This window comes from Amphibalanus amphitrite, unplaced genomic scaffold, assembly GCF_019059575.1.
Source record: "Amphibalanus amphitrite isolate SeventyFive unplaced genomic scaffold, NRLGWU_Aamphi_draft 000749F_arrow, whole genome shotgun sequence".
NCBI lineage: Eukaryota > Metazoa > Arthropoda > Thecostraca > Balanomorpha > Balanidae > Amphibalanus > Amphibalanus amphitrite.
Genome location: NW_024882243.1, coordinates 238,360 through 255,126, shown reverse-complemented (window position 1 = coordinate 255,126; position 16,767 = coordinate 238,360). Strand labels below are relative to the sequence as shown.

General features: G+C 51.0%; 1 protein-coding gene across 1 annotated transcript; it reads left to right on the top strand.

Annotated features, from left to right (window-relative positions):
- Positions 1-8,584: 8,584 nt before the first annotated feature.
- Positions 8,585-9,271, top strand: LOC122365577 (acetylcholine receptor subunit alpha-type acr-16-like). Its single transcript, XM_043336908.1, has one exon. The coding sequence runs from the start codon at positions 8,585-8,587 to the stop codon at positions 9,269-9,271; it is 687 nt and encodes a 228-aa protein (XP_043192843.1).
- Positions 9,272-16,767: the final 7,496 nt, after the last annotated feature.

Below are 16,767 nucleotides of genomic sequence, written 5' to 3'. Positions count from 1 at the left end.
GCAGCAGACAGATTTATGGAGGCGAATGCTGCTGCCGCTCCAGCGCCCAGCGTCTGCACGGTTCAGCAGCCCCAGCTCCCTGTGCCCAACCAGTCAGCTCTGGATCAGCTGACAGCGTCAGTCGCTGCCCTCACAGCTGCAGTCGGCCAGATGAGAACAGACATGGAGGCCATGCGGCATGACCGGCGGCACCACAGAGGCCGCTCCAACAGCCGTCAATTCAGGACGAGGTCGCCATCAGCCCAGAGATCCCGCCAACAGAGTCAACTCTGCTACTTCCACCAGCGGTTCGGGGCAGCAGCACGTAAGTGTGCAGAGCCATGCTCGTGGACACCAGCCCAGCAGGGAAACGGCCAGGCCTGAAGGGAGCAGCGCCTGATCCCTCGGGCCGGCCACAACTGGCGCGCCTCCTCCATGTGAGCGACGGCTCGCTCACCCTGATGGTCGACACAGGCGCCCAGGTGAGCATCCTGCCGCCAGCCAGTGTTCCTGCCAGCTCCAGCCTGGAACCGGCTACAGGACCCAGCCTCAGAGCTGCCAACGGGTCCTCCATCACCACACATGGCCAGGCCAGGATCCAGCTGGAGCTGGGGGGACACAAGTTCCCCTGGACATTCATCGTAGCAGACACCACCACAGCCATCTTGGGGGCCGACTTCCTGCAGCACCACCAGCTGTCCATCGATATGGCAGCTGGCACTCTGCGCCTGCCTTCTGGAGCTGTGGTGGCATCGGCAGCCAGTCAACCAGCCGAGACACCAGCAGGCATCCAGGGGTCAGGAATTGTTACCTTGTTAAGGCGTCTGTAGTCTCCGCACAGACGGTACTGACCAGGCTGGTCCTCAAGCGCGCCTTCCATCAAATTCCTGTCGAACCATCCGATATCCCCAAAACAGCCCTCACTACTCCATTCGGCCTCTTTGAAGCACAAATGATGCCGTTCGGTCTCAGGAACGCTGCCCAGACCTGCCAACGCCTGATGGATGAGATATTCCGGGACCTGACTGGCTGCTTTGCCTATGTGGACGATATCCTGGTCGCCAGCGAGACTGCATCTCTCCACCAAGAGCACCTCCACGCAGTCTTCTCACGCCTCTCCCAGTACGGCATCAAGGTCAACAGGTCCAAGTGTCTGCTTGGAGTGGCTGAGCTCGACTTCCTCGGCCACCACGTCTCTGCAGCTGGCATCTCGCCCCGCCCCACCAAAGTCAGAGAGATCACCAACTTCCCCACTCCCCAGACTGAGAAGCAGCTGAGGAAGTACATTGGCATGGTGACTTTCTACCATCGCTTCCTGCGTCGAGCAGCTGACCACCTGCAGCCACTGTACAGCCTGCTCACTCTCAAGTCCACCTCACGACAGGACCGCCCCCTGGTGTGGACGGAGGAGGCCTCCAAGGCCTTCCAGCAGAGCAAGGATGCGGTCTCCTCTGCTGTACTGCTCACCCACCAAGTGCCCAGCGCGCCTATCAGCATCCAGGCGGACGCCTCAGACACAGGCGTGGGAGCTGTCCTGCAGCAGTTCGTGTCCGGTGCCTGGCAGCCGCTCGGCTTCTTCTCCCGCGGCCTGAGGAAGCCAGAAACAAGGTATAGCACCTTCGGCAGGGAGCTGCTGGCCGTCTACCTGGCCATCAAGCACTTCAGGCACGCCGTGGAGGGCCGCCAGCTGGTGATCTTCACCGATCACAAGCCGCTGACGCACGCCATCGCCTCCGCCTCGGACCAGGGCCTATTTTAACATGTTAACTGGGGGGGCAAATGCCCCCGCACTCAACAGAATTGCCCCCCTAGTCGTCGAGATTTGCCCACTATAAAAATGGGCATAAAGGAACAGGGTGACAAACATACTACGTAACTACAGGGTGATTTTTTTTAACTGTTAAAAAGTAAACGTCAATGGTGGTCCCTAAATCGAAAAATTTTGTGCAAAAAAGCAATGCACGTGATAGATAAATCTGGGACATTTTGTATGGTGTCATGATTTGTCCCTTTTAACCGACGGCCTCGGCCCCAATGGAGCCTGAATATGTCCCACCAATCGGGCACGCATGGTCCACCGCCGTTCAGTAAGGAACGACACAAAACGATGATTTTGAAGCATTGAGGCAGTTCGAAGCATACGATCATCACGGAGATACCTCAGAAAGACGTTAAATAATGCACGAACAAGCTTGTAGTCATGAATAACCTTCAAACGGTCCATCTGGCGTATGTGCAGCCTCTGAAGAATCAGCCTTCAGGGAGAAACAAAAACAGCGAATCAGACACCACCAGGGCCGCCAGTAGCAAAATCCTCGACCTGCCCTTTCTAGACTTCTAGTTTTTGGACCCAGGTATGGCAGATATAACTAAGAAAACATTGGAAATATCTGGCAGAGCTGAAAATGGGTGATAGGAGCCTTTTCAGTCCGCCTAATGAGCATGAGAGTCCATGGTGCTGTTCAACACGTGCTCAGGCGGGCTGATTCGTGTTGGTGAGAGAGGGGGTAACTTCAAGCACAAGTAAAATACACGATGGACGTTCCTTCACATCGTGTCTGCATGAAATCAAAATGTCCCAGAATGCTCGTCATGCTGGTATATAATTTTACAATATATATTTGCATTTTAGCGCCGTTAAACCTCATTACTTTTTAACAAGTAAAAAAAAATCACCCTGTACTATGACTTGTTTTGCAATGGATGTCAAATGAGTCAGTCTGTAAGTAATGACCAGTGGTGTATCTAAGGGTGGGTCATATGGGCCATGACCCCCCACCCTCTTGGGGCCCGGGGACACCACAGGCCTGCCAGGGGCACCACCGGCCTGTCAGGGGCACCACAGGCCTGTTGGGAGCACCATCAACCTAGCACGAGCACCATAGGTCTGCCAGGGGCACCACAGACCTGCCAGGGGCCCCACCGGCCTCGCAGGGGCACCACCTTGGGCCTGTCAGGGGTACCACCACAGGCCCGCCAGGGGCACCATAGGCCTGCCAGAGGCACCATAGGCCTAGCAAGGGCGCCACGGACCTGTCAGGGGCACCAGAGGCCTAGTATGGACACCACATGCCTGGCAGGGACACCACCGGCCTCGCAGGGACTGGGACACCTTGGGCCTGTTAGTGGCACCACGTGCCTGTCGGGGACACTCCAGGCTTGTCAGGAGCACCACAGTCCTGTCAGCACTGAAAACAATTTAACCCAAGGCCCGCGAGTAAACCGGTGTTTTGCAGGTACCCCTATCCGCAACCATTTTTAACCACCCTCCCAGGAGTACAGTAAGGTCCCATTGCAGTGTAGTCGTCCCTGCTCTCAGCGGACTTGTTCGCTGACAGCGGTTATATCCGGTCAGAGCAAGTACGACTACACCGCAATGGGACCTAGCACTACTCCTGGGAGGGTGGTTAAAAATGGTTGCGGATAGGGGTACCCGTAAAACACCGGTTTACTCGCCAGCCTTGGGTTAAATTGTTTTCAGTGAGGGCCCAGGGGCACCACCGGCCTCACGTGGACACCACCGGCCTCGCAAAGGCATCATGGGCCTGTCAGGGGCACCACGGGCCTGTCGTTGGAACTTCAGGCTTATCAGGGGCACCACAGTTCTTTCAGATGCACCGGCGGCCTAGCACCATGGCACCATGTTTGGCCGAGGTCGCGATTCGGCGTATGTCGCCTCGCATTAGCCGCGCGTTTGCAGTCTTTTCGTGGTTTCAAACGTTCAAACATGGGATATGATGCAGCTCCCATGCATATTAGGGTGGGTGTCAAGATCACCGGAAGGTCAGGTCAGATCATTTACCTTTGATGACCTCGGTTCACATTTTCGAGTTTTATATGTTTCTACTTTCTAGGCTAGTTTTTGGAGCTGAATTCGAATTAAGCAACCATTTGACCATTTACGAAGTAGTTTTGGTGCCTTCGTAACATGTTACGAAGCTGTCAGAGGCGGTTGCCACCTACTACGAATACCCGGCAAAACCCTTACTGGTTGACCTGACCTGACCTGACCTGGCCTAAATGCATGAAGACATCATCTATGATCATAACTAACATGATATTCGTGATCAGCACCCCGAAAAACCATAGCAGCCACTCTTTACGACGCTCTAACAGGTCCCGATTTTCCCGACTTTTGGGTCAATGACCTGACCTGGAAGGTCAACCGATGACCTAGGACCTTAAAATTGGGTATAATCGGCTTCCTTTTATCACGGGCAACACGGTCGTTTTTTCCGCGAAGCTCTAGCTCGATCAGGGGCGAAACGGCAAGGGGGAGGGTCCAACGGACCCCTCCCCCCCCCCTATACGCTCGCTACTGGAAACACCAATACGGGCGAGGGTTAATGGATTATTAAAGACAATTTTCCAGGTTGCCCCCCCAGTCAAATTCCCTTAAAATAGGCTCTGCCTCGGACGGCCACTCACCGCGCGAGTCGCGGCAGCTCGACTACATCCTGCAGTTCACCTCTGACGTCAGACACGTCCCCGGTATCGACAACGCCGCAGCGGACGCGCTCTCCCGAGCCACCATCTGCCTGCTGAACAGCCCCAGCCCGCCTGTCGACGACTTCGACGCGCTAGCCGCCTGTCAGCAGGAGGACGAGGAGCTGGTCCGCTTCCGCTCAACTGAGCACGGACTGCAGCTGCGCGACGCTCGCCTCCCCAGCGGCCGCACCTTGGTGGTCGACGAGTCGCAGGCTGCGCCCCGACCGTGGATTCCGGCGCCGCTCCGACGGGCGTACTTCCGGCACGTCCACGAACTGGCACACCCGGGCGTGCGCGCAACAGTCGAGCTCGTCACCCGGCGGTTCGTCTGGCCATCAGTGAAGAAGGACGCCGCCCTCTGGGCCCGCAGCTGCGTCCCGTGCCAGCGAAACAAGATCCACCGGCACACCTCGGCTCCGCCCGCCCCCTTCCCTCCCCCTGCCGACAGGTTTCGTCACGTGCACGCCGACCTGGTCGGACCCCTGCCGCCGTCCGAGGGCTACGCCTACCTCCTGACGGTGGTGGACAGATACAGCCGGTGGCCGGAGGCTATCCCTCTCCGCGGCATCACGGCTCGGGAGGTAGCCCGTGCGCTCATCTCTGGTTGGATCGCTCGGTTCGGTGTTCCGGCAGAAATCACCACTGACCGCGGCAGCCAGTTTGAGTCGGCGCTCTGGGCTGAGCTGTCCGCCCTGCTCGGCTGCTCCCGGCGCCGGACCACGGCGTACCACCCACAGAGCAACGGCATGGTGGAACGCCTACATCGGCAGATCAAGGCCGCGCTGCGCGCCGCCGCTCCCGCCCGCTGGACGGAGGCCCTCCCGGTCGTCCTGCTCGGCATCCGCTCGACACTCAAGCAGGACATCGGCTGCAGCACAGCGGAGCTCGTGTACGGCACGCCGCTACGCCTGCCGGGCGAGCTGATCGCACCGCCGACCGCGGCGCCGCCCACGCCGGCCTCCTTCGCAGCCAGCCTGCAGCACACCATGGCAGCACTGCGGCCAACGGCGCCCCGTTCAACATCGGCGAGACCGTACGTGCCGAGGGCCCTAACCGACGCCACGCACGTCTTCGTCCGGCACGACGCGGTCAAACCGCCGCTCGCCCCGCCGTACGACGGCCCCTACCGGATCCTAGCGCGCTCGCCAAAGACGGTGACTGTGGACCGCGGCGGCCGACCGGACGTGGTGTCGCTCGATCGGGTGAAGCCGGCCCACCTGGACTACGCCGCGCCGGCCCCGCCCCCGCCTACCGCCGCCCGCCCGCAGCGCACAGCGGCCGCGGCCCGACACTCAGCGCCGGAGCTCTTCGTCGCACCGCCAAGAGGACCGATCAGCCCCGAAACCGGACCTCCAGCTGACGGACCGCCGCAGCCAAATGACGCTACTCCAGCGCCACCCGTGGCCGTATCGCCAGCGCCCCGTCGGCTGGCCCAGCACCGTGGCGCCGTGCCGACCCCTGCTGCCGACCCGATCCCCATTTTACGAACTGCGTCCGGCCGTGCGGTCCGGCCGCCGCATCGGTACCGCCACGTCACGTTCGCTGACGCCAGGTGACGTGTCTAGGGAGGGAGCCATTGTGGGCGCTGCACCTACGCCCCCTCGACTGCTTACGGGCGCTTCACCTGATGCTGATGCTGATGCTGATGATGTGGTCGGGCTGTCACCGGTTGCATCGGTAGCCCTATAAACGCGCGTCGGGTGGTGGGAGGTTTCTGGGATATGGTTAGGATGTAACCTGGACAGAATTAGACAAGTCAGCTTCTGTCCGCTCCAGTCCTCTGCTCACCATCCGTCACGGTCACAGCGCCACACTAGACTGCCGCTGAGTCGGCGTTTGCATTTACTCGCGGTAGATGTCGCGACCTGTAACTATGCGTATGTTCCCACGGCCGCTTATATACTTTCTAATTCATTTACAAATTCATAGTGTCACCATTTATTGTTGTATATTAATTTATTTCATATGTAAATCGAAGAAGTGTTTTTATCTCGCAAACCAGCTTTCTCTTGTATTTCAGGAATGTTTTATATGATCGCCCAACTCGGTGCTCGCTCTCGGCGTCTTCCTCTATTCGGTGACGGTTGTGCATCTCGTGCGTGAAAAGAATACAAATATTCAGCGGCCCGAAGGACATTTAACAGCGAGCACGCGAACGAACTTAAATCGTAGCGACAGACACTCTATTCCGCTACAGCTTCTGATGCTCGTCGAGGTCGGAATTTCCAAATACGCGTGGTGCGTCGGGCCGCGCGCTCTGACTTTGGCCAAGAAAAATGCGTCAGCTGATCATTGCCATTTCTGCCACTTGCGTGTGGTGAAATGGGGTCATAACTTATAAGACGGCTTTTTCATATCAATTATTTTACATAAAATCATATTTCAAACCATAAATAGTGTTCGACAGCCAAATAAAAGAAACAATACCAATACGGGCTTACAGTTTAAGGCTCGACATTGTGTTGTCTACGATTAGACAGCTGATAACTCATTCCCGTACGTCGTATGGTCGTTACACTATAATGACCTTTGCTTATTGTCACAAGTGCGCCGCATTCGCGATTGTTGCCCGACGCCTGTTTGCAGGTGAGCCCACTACAGTTGTTATACATATCTAAAAACCGAAAAACTTTTAGGCAAAAAAGGCACTATTCCAGGCCCATTTTTGATTTTTTTTTGCGATATTAGGTAAAAACAGAAGCTTCTTATCCTAGGAAAAATAAGATGGGAAATCTTTCAAAGGTGGCACACTACCTTTAATACCTATGGCATCTTGTGAAGTAAAAAGAATTGGGCCTAGCCCTCTTGATGACATCACATGGGGTCGATTTTTCTAGACTCTTGCAGGTAAACCTCGGCATCACAGTCGTGAAGTTCAAATAGCTGCCAAAAATAGTTTTATATAGAGATAAAGACAAATTATGAGCACGGTTAGGTAGCATTTGATCTAGGGACAAAATAAAAAATAGTTTTGGTGACACGAGGTCAGAAATCAGGCCAAAGACCCCAAGCTGGGGTTTTATTTCTTTGCAAATAATTTCAACAAAAATGGTCCTAGAGCTATTGCAGTGGTACCGTACCAACGAATTCGTCTTTTCAAGCCGCGTCGAATGACTCATACTTTGTTTGGAAAAGGCGGATGGGGGCTATTTTTGTCCCCCCCCCCCCCAGACTTTTCGATATATCTCCAGAACCGCTGCGCCGATCGTCACTAAACTTTCAGTGCCCTCCCGGGTATCAATTGTACACATTGCGACCAAACATTTTTCCAAAGACTATGATAGTTTGGCCGTAAATGACGTCAGAGTGACGTCATGTTCTGCCATTTTCGACCCGAAAAAAGGTTTCGCGGGAAGAGCTGTCAGGGCTATAGCTTTGAAGATACAGAAAAACGTTTAAGATAAAAAAAGGTGTAGAATTACCAGGGCTACTAACTGCTCCTCGAAATTTTTATTAGGTATTTTTATTTTGAACACCAAAAAAAAAAATATAAAAGCCAAAATTCCAAAAATGGCGCTATGTTATGGCGCATTCCCTAGAAGACTCGTGAACGGCAAAACACTTTATCTTTGACCTGACCTGTGACGTCATCGGTGACCCCGAGTTAAATAGAATTGGATTCCTGTTAACAGATTTGACAGGGCTTTCGAATCTCGTTTGAATGTTGCGGATCCGTCCAGAAGTTTCGGAGATACGAGGGGGTGGCAAAAAATGTCCCTCCCCCCCCCCCCCACACACACACCAGGCCGCGTTACCTATAAACAGAGCCCACCAGGGCGCGGGTTGAACATATCGACTGAAATACCGAATGGGCCTAGTGACCATGTTTATTTAAGACTGAGCTGTCCTTGGCGCAAAGCTTACACAACCCCAGGCCAGTGAAAAGTCACAGCGATTTTGAAGTACATGTGTTTGCATCTTGAAGGCAAATATAAGTCGTGTGTAAGACAAACTGACCTGCAGTTCGTCAAGAGCCGCTGAACGAGGGCTGTCTCTGGTTGACTGCTGTGCCGCCATCCGGAGTCGGAGCTGACAGAGGACTGGAGGAGGACCACCGAACAGCATTTGGGAGGATTGACTGAGTCCACAGAGGCCTGACGTGGCGATCTGAGCTGATATGTCTCGCATGACCATCTCCCTACTACTGGTGGCGTTGGCCGGTCTCGCCAGCAGCGATACTGGGGCAAATGAGGAGCTCTACATCCCCTCTCTGACCAGCCCTATGCGGCACCTGATGGTGAGACCGGTGTCCAACCCATCGGAGCAGATTAGCGTCAGCATCGAACTTACTCTGGTTGACGTGGATTTCCACGAGGCTGACAACACGGCGACGCTGGGTGCCTGGCTGCACCATGAGTGGCTCGACAATCGATTGGGTTGGAGCGGTGGCAATGTGACAAGTACGCGCGTATTTGCGGTCAACATCTGGAGACCGGACCTGGCCGTCTACGACCGGGTGCCTGTGACGTCCAACTGGTTCTTGTCGATGCCGGCGATCGTCCACCAGACCGGCAAAGTGGTGTTCGTGCCGCCGGTCAGCTTCACGGTGCGCTGCCAGCGCCGGCGGACCGACACACAGGACCGCGTCACCTGTCCCTTCAAACTGGGCTCCTGGACGCACAACGTCGAGGAGATGGAGCTGGTGCTGAAGAGCAAGACCATCAACACCGACGAGATGATCAACAACGGACGCTGGGCGGTCGAGTCGACATCGCTCGCCTACAAAGAACGGCAGTACGATTGCTGTGAGGGGATATACGGCCACATCCAGGGCGAGATCGTTCTGAAGCCTCAGCTCTCTTAGGCCCTATGTACCTACCAACATGTAGAAAGGTGATGGCGCCAGCCGTCTCTGCGTAATTTCTTCAGACAGTCTAGCGCAGGATGACTACGTCAGCGGTGTTGTTACGGTTTAAGTAAATCAGTGTCAGGTGAAAAAAACTTGCTACTCGCCTGCGTGCGTAGGTGACATAGGAATAAAGGGACAGATTCGAGCATCTCAGTTGATGCATTTAAAATAGGATTAAAGAGGCGGTGCTGCATTAGTTTCAGCACGGAATCAGGTTGCGCCTTTTTACGACCTAAATTTCTCGTGCTCCGTCTGTTAAATAATTTGAAAGGAAAAATGTTATTTCAAAAGATGTAGTTTCCGGCTATGTGTTCTAGTTTTGATATTGTTTTTAGACGGGCACAATTCAAGTAAATTCAAGCAAGATTGTCTTATGTTATATACTTTAATTCATGCTTGTTTTGTATGAGTTAAACTTTCACAAGACAATAAATTCGGTGCTCTGTAAAATGAAATTTTGATACCTACGTCGAACACTCCGAACTCTACATAAGTCTAAAAACAATACAAGTAAAGTAATGTAGATTAGTAGTTATATGGTCGTATAAGACGATTTTAAGATAAAGTAACTTAAATTTCATAAGAGAATTGAAGATGGAAGCATACAACACGAAGACCAAGAAGGTGTTGAAAATTTTATTGCAAGAAAGGGGACTAAAAACAACAGGAACGAAAGACGACCTCATTAAAAGACTCATCTCATCACACAAGACTTCACAAATGGACATTGAACCTGAAGATAGTGCGTCACAAATTTCAACGTCTTCGTCATCAAGTTTCATTAAAAATCAGCGAGCCGTCGACACGGCGAAAAGGGCGGAGCTAGAAGCACGATCGAGCATTCTTGAAGAAAAACGGCGTCTACTCGAGGAAGAGTTACGTCTAAAATTACGACAAGAGCAATTAAACATTGAAGAAGAATTAGCAGCCATTCATGCCCGTGAAAAATATTTCGCTGCGAGTGATATAATGGAAAATACTGATGAAACAACTCATTTACATCAAATTCAGGTTCCTGGCACATCTTCACAATTTGTTCACTCTGATGTTGGTCACAGCAAGACGTGCGGTGCGCAAATGTACGACATGGCAGAAACTATGTTACGACAACAACGAAGAAGTTCCCTACCGAAGACCGAAATAACGAAATTTAAGGGTGATCCCATGGAATACCCTATGTTTATCCGTTCATTTATAAGCCGTATCGAAACCCAAACTGAGAACGACGTCGAAAGACTTTATTTCTTGCTTCAAAGCGTAACAGGAAAACCACATGAAATCGTGAAAGGATATATGCACTTACAGCCAGACAGAGGCTACAAGGATGCCAGGGCGGCACTGGATCGCAAGTATGGCGACGAGCATCGCATTTCTTCTGCTTATGTTGATAAAATTCTCTCTTGGCCGCAGATGAAATCATTGGATGTTGACTGTTTGGAAGATTTTTCAATTCTAATTCGAAGCTGTAAAAATGCAATGGAATCTCTGGGCGCTCTCAGCGAGGTAAATCATCCTAGGAATCTTCAGAAAATCGTTGGCAAGTTACCATATCAGTTGCAAGAAAAATGGCGTCAGCTAGTGTTTGAAAGTTCGCAACAAAATATGAAGTCAGATTTTGGAGATATAGTTGAATTTGTGGAGCGGCAAGTGTGTATATGCAGCGACCCAGTGTTTGGAGTGAAAGAAATGATGGATGCAAAATCAAGCCACGGAAAATCGTTCAAATCAACATTTTACACTGCAACCACAAATTCAGACGTGCGATGCTACGCATGTGACGAATGTCATACAATTGAATCATGTCCTGTTCTACTTCAGATGGATATATCTGCAAGGATCGAGAAAATAAAGGAGAAACGACTTTGTTTTGCTTGTCTTCGTCCAAATCATGTATCGAAACATTGTAGAAGGCGAATGCAATGTCGTCATTGTGACAAAAGGCATCCATCTCTACTGCACGTGGAATTCAAACCCGTCACCAGACCTTCCCTTCCGCCTCACCATGACAGTGTCAGTACCGATCCAAATTCAAGTACTCCACAAAACAAATTATGTGGTGGGACCAAGGCAGTCACTTCAGGCACAGTTCTACCAGTCTTGCCGGTACAATTAAGCGTCTCAGGCAAAGCCCCTGTCAAGACATATGCATTTTTGGATAACGGCAGTCAAAGTACATTCATAACGGAAGAGTTACGAAGTCAGTTGGGTCAAACTGGAGAAGAGACGCTGCTCACTATTACCACAGTAGAACATACAGCTAGCCCGGTTAAAAGTCGACTGGTAACGGGGTTACATGTAGCTGATGTCAACGGTAACAACTCTCTTCCGTTACCACCAGTATATACGATACCAACCATTCCAGTTGGAGACCAAGATGTAGCAAGAACAAGTTTGAAGAAACAGTGGTCTTATCTAGAAATTGAAATCCCAGAAGTAAAGGCGGATAAAATTGGAATATTAATAGGATGCGACTGCCCGAAAGCAATGGAGCCATGGGAGGTAATCCACAGCCAAAACGGTGGCCCTTACGCCTTGAAAACTTGCTTGGGCTGGACGGTGGTTGGCCCCAAGGTAATGTCCGAAGTCAGTTACAATGCAGCAGACGTTAAAGTGAACACAGTACGATTGGAAACAGAAAAGTTACAAGAAATGATGATCACAATATTCAACAATGATTTCACAGATAAGACTGCTACGATGACGGGGTATGAAAACATGTCACAAGAAGATAAACTTTGGAAGGCCAAGGTAGAAGGGAGTGTGCAATTGAAGAACGGTAGTTATGAAATAGCCCTTCCGTTTAAGGCTGAAAGCGTTCGGCTTCCAAATAACAGAGCCCTAGCAGAGAGACGAGCCATAGGTCTCAAAAAGAGACTGGAAAGAGACCCAGCCCTCCACATTCGTTACACTCAATACATGAACGGGCTATTAGAAAAGGGTCACGCCGAGCCAGCGTCAATGGCATATCCTCCAGAAGAAGGCAAAATGTGGTATATTCCCCATCATTCGGTTCAGCACCCGGCTAAGCCCGAGAAAACAAGAGTGGTTTTTGACGGTTCGGCAAGGTACGGCGGAACATCCTTGAATGATCAGCTTCTACAGGGTCCAAATTTGTCAAATACTTTGATCGGTGTTCTCATCAGGTTCAGGAAGGAACGGGTCGCATTTATGGCGGATATTCAAGAAATGTTTTATCAGGTACAAGTACCATCAACCGACGTCAATTTCTACAGATTCCTATGGTGGCCAGAGGGTGATACAACAAGGGAATTGGAGGACTTTGTCATGAAAAAACACATTTTTGGCAGTGTATCGTCTCCGGGTTGTGCCAACTTCGCACTACAAAAATGTGCACAAGACAATCACACGTTCAGTCCGGATGCGGCGAAGACTATACAATATTCTTTTTATATTGATGACTGTCTGAAGTCGGTGGAAAGCATAAATAAGGCAGTGACACTGGTCCGCGAACTCAAGCAAATGTGCGCCATGGGGGGATTTAATCTCACCAAGTTCGTTAGCAATCATCGAGAAGTGACAGAATCGTTACCAGACCATGACAAAACGGAGAATATGAAAGGAGCCGAGCTGGGGTGTGACACAACGGCGGAGCGTGCACTCGGCGTTCTATGGGACTTTCAGCAAGATAGGTTCAGATTCAAGGTGAAAATCCAGTCAAAACCACTCACAAGACGTGGGATTCTTTCGGCAACAAGCTCATTTTTTGACCCATTGGGAATCGCTGCTCCCGTTTTGATGGTGCCAAAATTGATCCTTCAAGAACTATGTACATTGAATCTTGGCTGGGATGACATTATTCCCATGCCTCTGCAACAAAAATGGCTTCGGTGGCACTCCTCCCTTTGCCAGCTGGAACTCTTCAGTGTAGAGCGGTGCATGAAACCAGGAGATTTTGGTCGTGTCTTATCCACACAAATACATCACTTCGCAGATGCTAGCCAAGCTGGTTACGGCGCGGTATCATACCTCCGACAAGTGGATGATAACGGGAAAATCCACTGCTCTTTTCTCATTGGAAAGGCGCGCGTGGCGCCGCTGAAAAGTGTCACCATTCCTCGAATGGAGCTCACTGCTGCGACTTTAGCAGTGCGCCTTGACTTAGTTGTGAAAGAAGAACTCCAAACAGTTGTCGACTCGACAGTTTTCTGGACCGATAGTACAACTGTTCTTCGTTATATCAAGAACAAAACAAGTAGATTTCATATTTATGTAGCAAATCGCATTGGCTACATTCTTGAACACAGCGACGAGAACCAGTGGAAATACGTTACTTCAAAGGTGAATCCTGCTGATGAAGCCTCACGAAGCACAACGGTGGAAAGGTTTTTGAATGAGTCGATGTGGGTTCGTGGGCCAGAGTTCCTGACGCTTCCTGAAGATAAGTGGCCAGAGCAGCCATTCAAAGAACTTGAAACAGTGATGGATGGTGACCCTGAAGTAAAAATGCCAAAACTGGTGTCAGCGACGTCCACCGAAACACAGCCAACTGACAAGCTACTGCAACATTATTCCAACTGGTACCGCCTTAAAAGAGCTGTAGCTTACTATATGCGATTGAAACAAGTCTTGCGTGATCGTATCAAGAAGGAAGAGAAGCCAGAGAGCAGAAACGTCACCAATGGAGGCATAGCGAGTGACTTGTCTGTCGAAGAACTTCAAAGTGCTGAAATGTGCATTGTCAAGTACGTTCAAGCAGGATCCTTTTCAGAAGAGTTGGCCGTTCTTCATTCTCCAGAGCACAAGAAAATAACCAAGAAGAGTAACATCTACCGGCTAGATCCAGTCTGTGAGAGCGGTGTGCTACGGGTCGGTGGTCGACTAAGTCATGCTTACGCCTCAGAAGCATCACACCCAGCGATTCTGCCAGCAAGGTCTCATGTGACTGATTTGATTATCTCAGACACACATCGCAAGATCGGCCACAGTGGACGTCTCCATGTCTTGTCAGTGATTAGGGAACGGTTCTGGATTATTCGCGGAATGGCTGCGGTGCGCCGCGTGCTGTCACGTTGCGTATTCTGTCGCAGACTACACGGCCGTCCTTTAACACAGAAAATGGCTGATCTCCCGCAAGACCGCGTCACCCCGGACTTGACGCCATTCGCGGTCACTGGAGTCGACTTATTCGGACCTTTTTATGTCAAAAGAGGTAGAGCCACAGTGAAACGGTTTGGTGTCATATTTGTGTGCCAAAAAATCCGCGCTGTACATCTGGAAGTTGTACACTCCTTGACGACTCATTCCTTCATAAACGCGTTGCGTCGTTTCATGGCCAGACGAGGGGCAGTAAGGATAATCAGATGTGACAACGGCACAAATTTCGTGGGAGCCCGCCGGGAGCTGAAGGAAGAGATCCGCAACTGGAATCAGCAGCAAATAGAAGACGAACTTCTGCAGAAAGAGGTAAAATGGATTTTTAACGCACCGGGCGCCTCGCACCACGGAGGAACATGGGAACGCCTGATTCGCGAAACGAGGAAAATATTGAACTTTCTGCTGCAGCAAAAGACTTTAGAGGATGAGTGCTTATCCACCTTCATGTGTGAGGTAGAGGCGATTTTGAACGGACGCCCGCTCACACCTGTCTCAGATGACCCAAGGGACTTGGAAGCGCTCACACCTAACCATCTGCTCATCTACCGTTCGGCACAGCCATTGCCACCCGGTATCTTCTCAGAAGCCGACTCGTTTTCAAGAAAGCGATGGAAACTAGTTCAGTACCTTGCGACGGAATTCTGGCGCCGTTGGAAGAAGGAATACGTCAGTTCACTTCAAGTACGACAAAAGTGGATCCAGCCTCAGAGAAATTTGCGTGAAAATGACATGGTTCTCCTGGTAGACGCAGACTCGTCTCGCAACGAATGGAAAATGGGAAGAGTGATCAACGTGTATCCTGACGCAAAGGGCAATGTTCGTGTCGCAGAAGTGAGGACGAGCACCTCCATTCTTAGAAGGCCGATCAGCAAGCTTGTGCTCCTCTTACCAGAAGACGGCGCGAGCACGTGCTGAAACGGGGGAGGGGGTAAAGAGGCGGTGCTGCATTAGTTTCAGCACGGAATCAGGTTGCGCCTTTTTACGACCTAAATTTCTCGTGCTCCGTCTGTTAAATAATTTGAAAGGAAAAATGTTATTTCAAAAGATGTAGTTTCCGGCTATGTGTTCTAGTTTTGATATTGTTTTTAGACGGGCACAATTCAAGTAAATTCAAGCAAGATTGTCTTATGTTATATACTTTAATTCATGCTTGTTTTGTATGAGTTAAACTTTCACAAGACAATAAATTCGGTGCTCTGTAAAATGAAATTTTGATACCTACGTCGAACACTCCGAACTCTACAAGGATAACTAGGCCGTTTCCGCTAAAATCAGAGCTGTCTTCCCATAGGGCCTATGGATCACGGCACAAAGATTTAACAGCGTCATCTCTTTGTAGACAGCTGGGGCTGAAAATCCCGCCGGTGCAACAGCCGCGGCTATTGCACCGGTGCGTTGTGAAACGCCATAGACAGCGCAGGAAAAACGGCGACAGCGCGACAGCTCGTCCCCCCTCGTCGCCGGTTGAGCGGTGGCGGGGACCGGCGCGGCCTTGGCCGCCGTCGGAGTAGGGAGGGACCGGGCGACTGGGACGGGGGGAGGCTACATCTGAGCCACACCACAACTGGGGCGAAATCTATGACCATCGGTCCCAAAAACTTGGTGGGAGCGTAGATAATTGGTTCTGACTACTGAGGCAAAGGCAAGTGAATCACTGACAACTGACGACCCTTTCGTGAGTTTTGATTGAAGTGGATCAGAAAGCCAGGACGAGCTAGGAAGTCGATCAGACCTAGGATACCTACATAAGTTCATGCAGTGATAGTGATTAAATTTTTTGTTGCTCTGCAAAATGTGGTGATGCGTTGTAATGCCCAGAGGACGAAATTTGAATTGTCAGTTTCTTTCTAACATTCTAGCCTCATTTTCATTTTTTAGGCCTACGAAGGTGATGAGAAAACGGCAAACAATATGGTACCTACTGTTTCAAGATGACTTGTAAAAAGTTGGTGACAGCTAGACATCGCGTATAGGTGACAGCTTTTGAGTTTTATTCACCTCTGCTCAGTGTATACGCACCTCTGAGTGTCGATGCGTTCACTGTAATATAATACATTTTTAGCGGCTGCCGAACGAAGTGTTGCTCGCCGAGTTTCAGGTCGAATGTGAACAATTTCCAAGAAGCCAACGCACTCGAGCAAATGCGGTTTGCCGATCGATCGTAATTTTCTGATTACGGAGCGAGCGAAGAGAGCGTAGTCTAATTCGTAGGTTAACGGAAATTTCTGAGAATGAGCAGTGGTCAGGCTTTTGAGAAGCTTGTATCTCCGCAGCCACTTGACCGATTTGCATGCGGTAATTTTTGTGCGGTAGCTTCATTCCTTCTACCGTCCAAG

Bases quoted from the DNA above. Each gene is read 5' to 3' on its own strand.
- LOC122365577 (XM_043336908.1), top strand. From the start codon at position 8,585: ATGTCTCGCATGACCATCTCCCTACTACTGGTGGCGTTGGCCGGTCTC.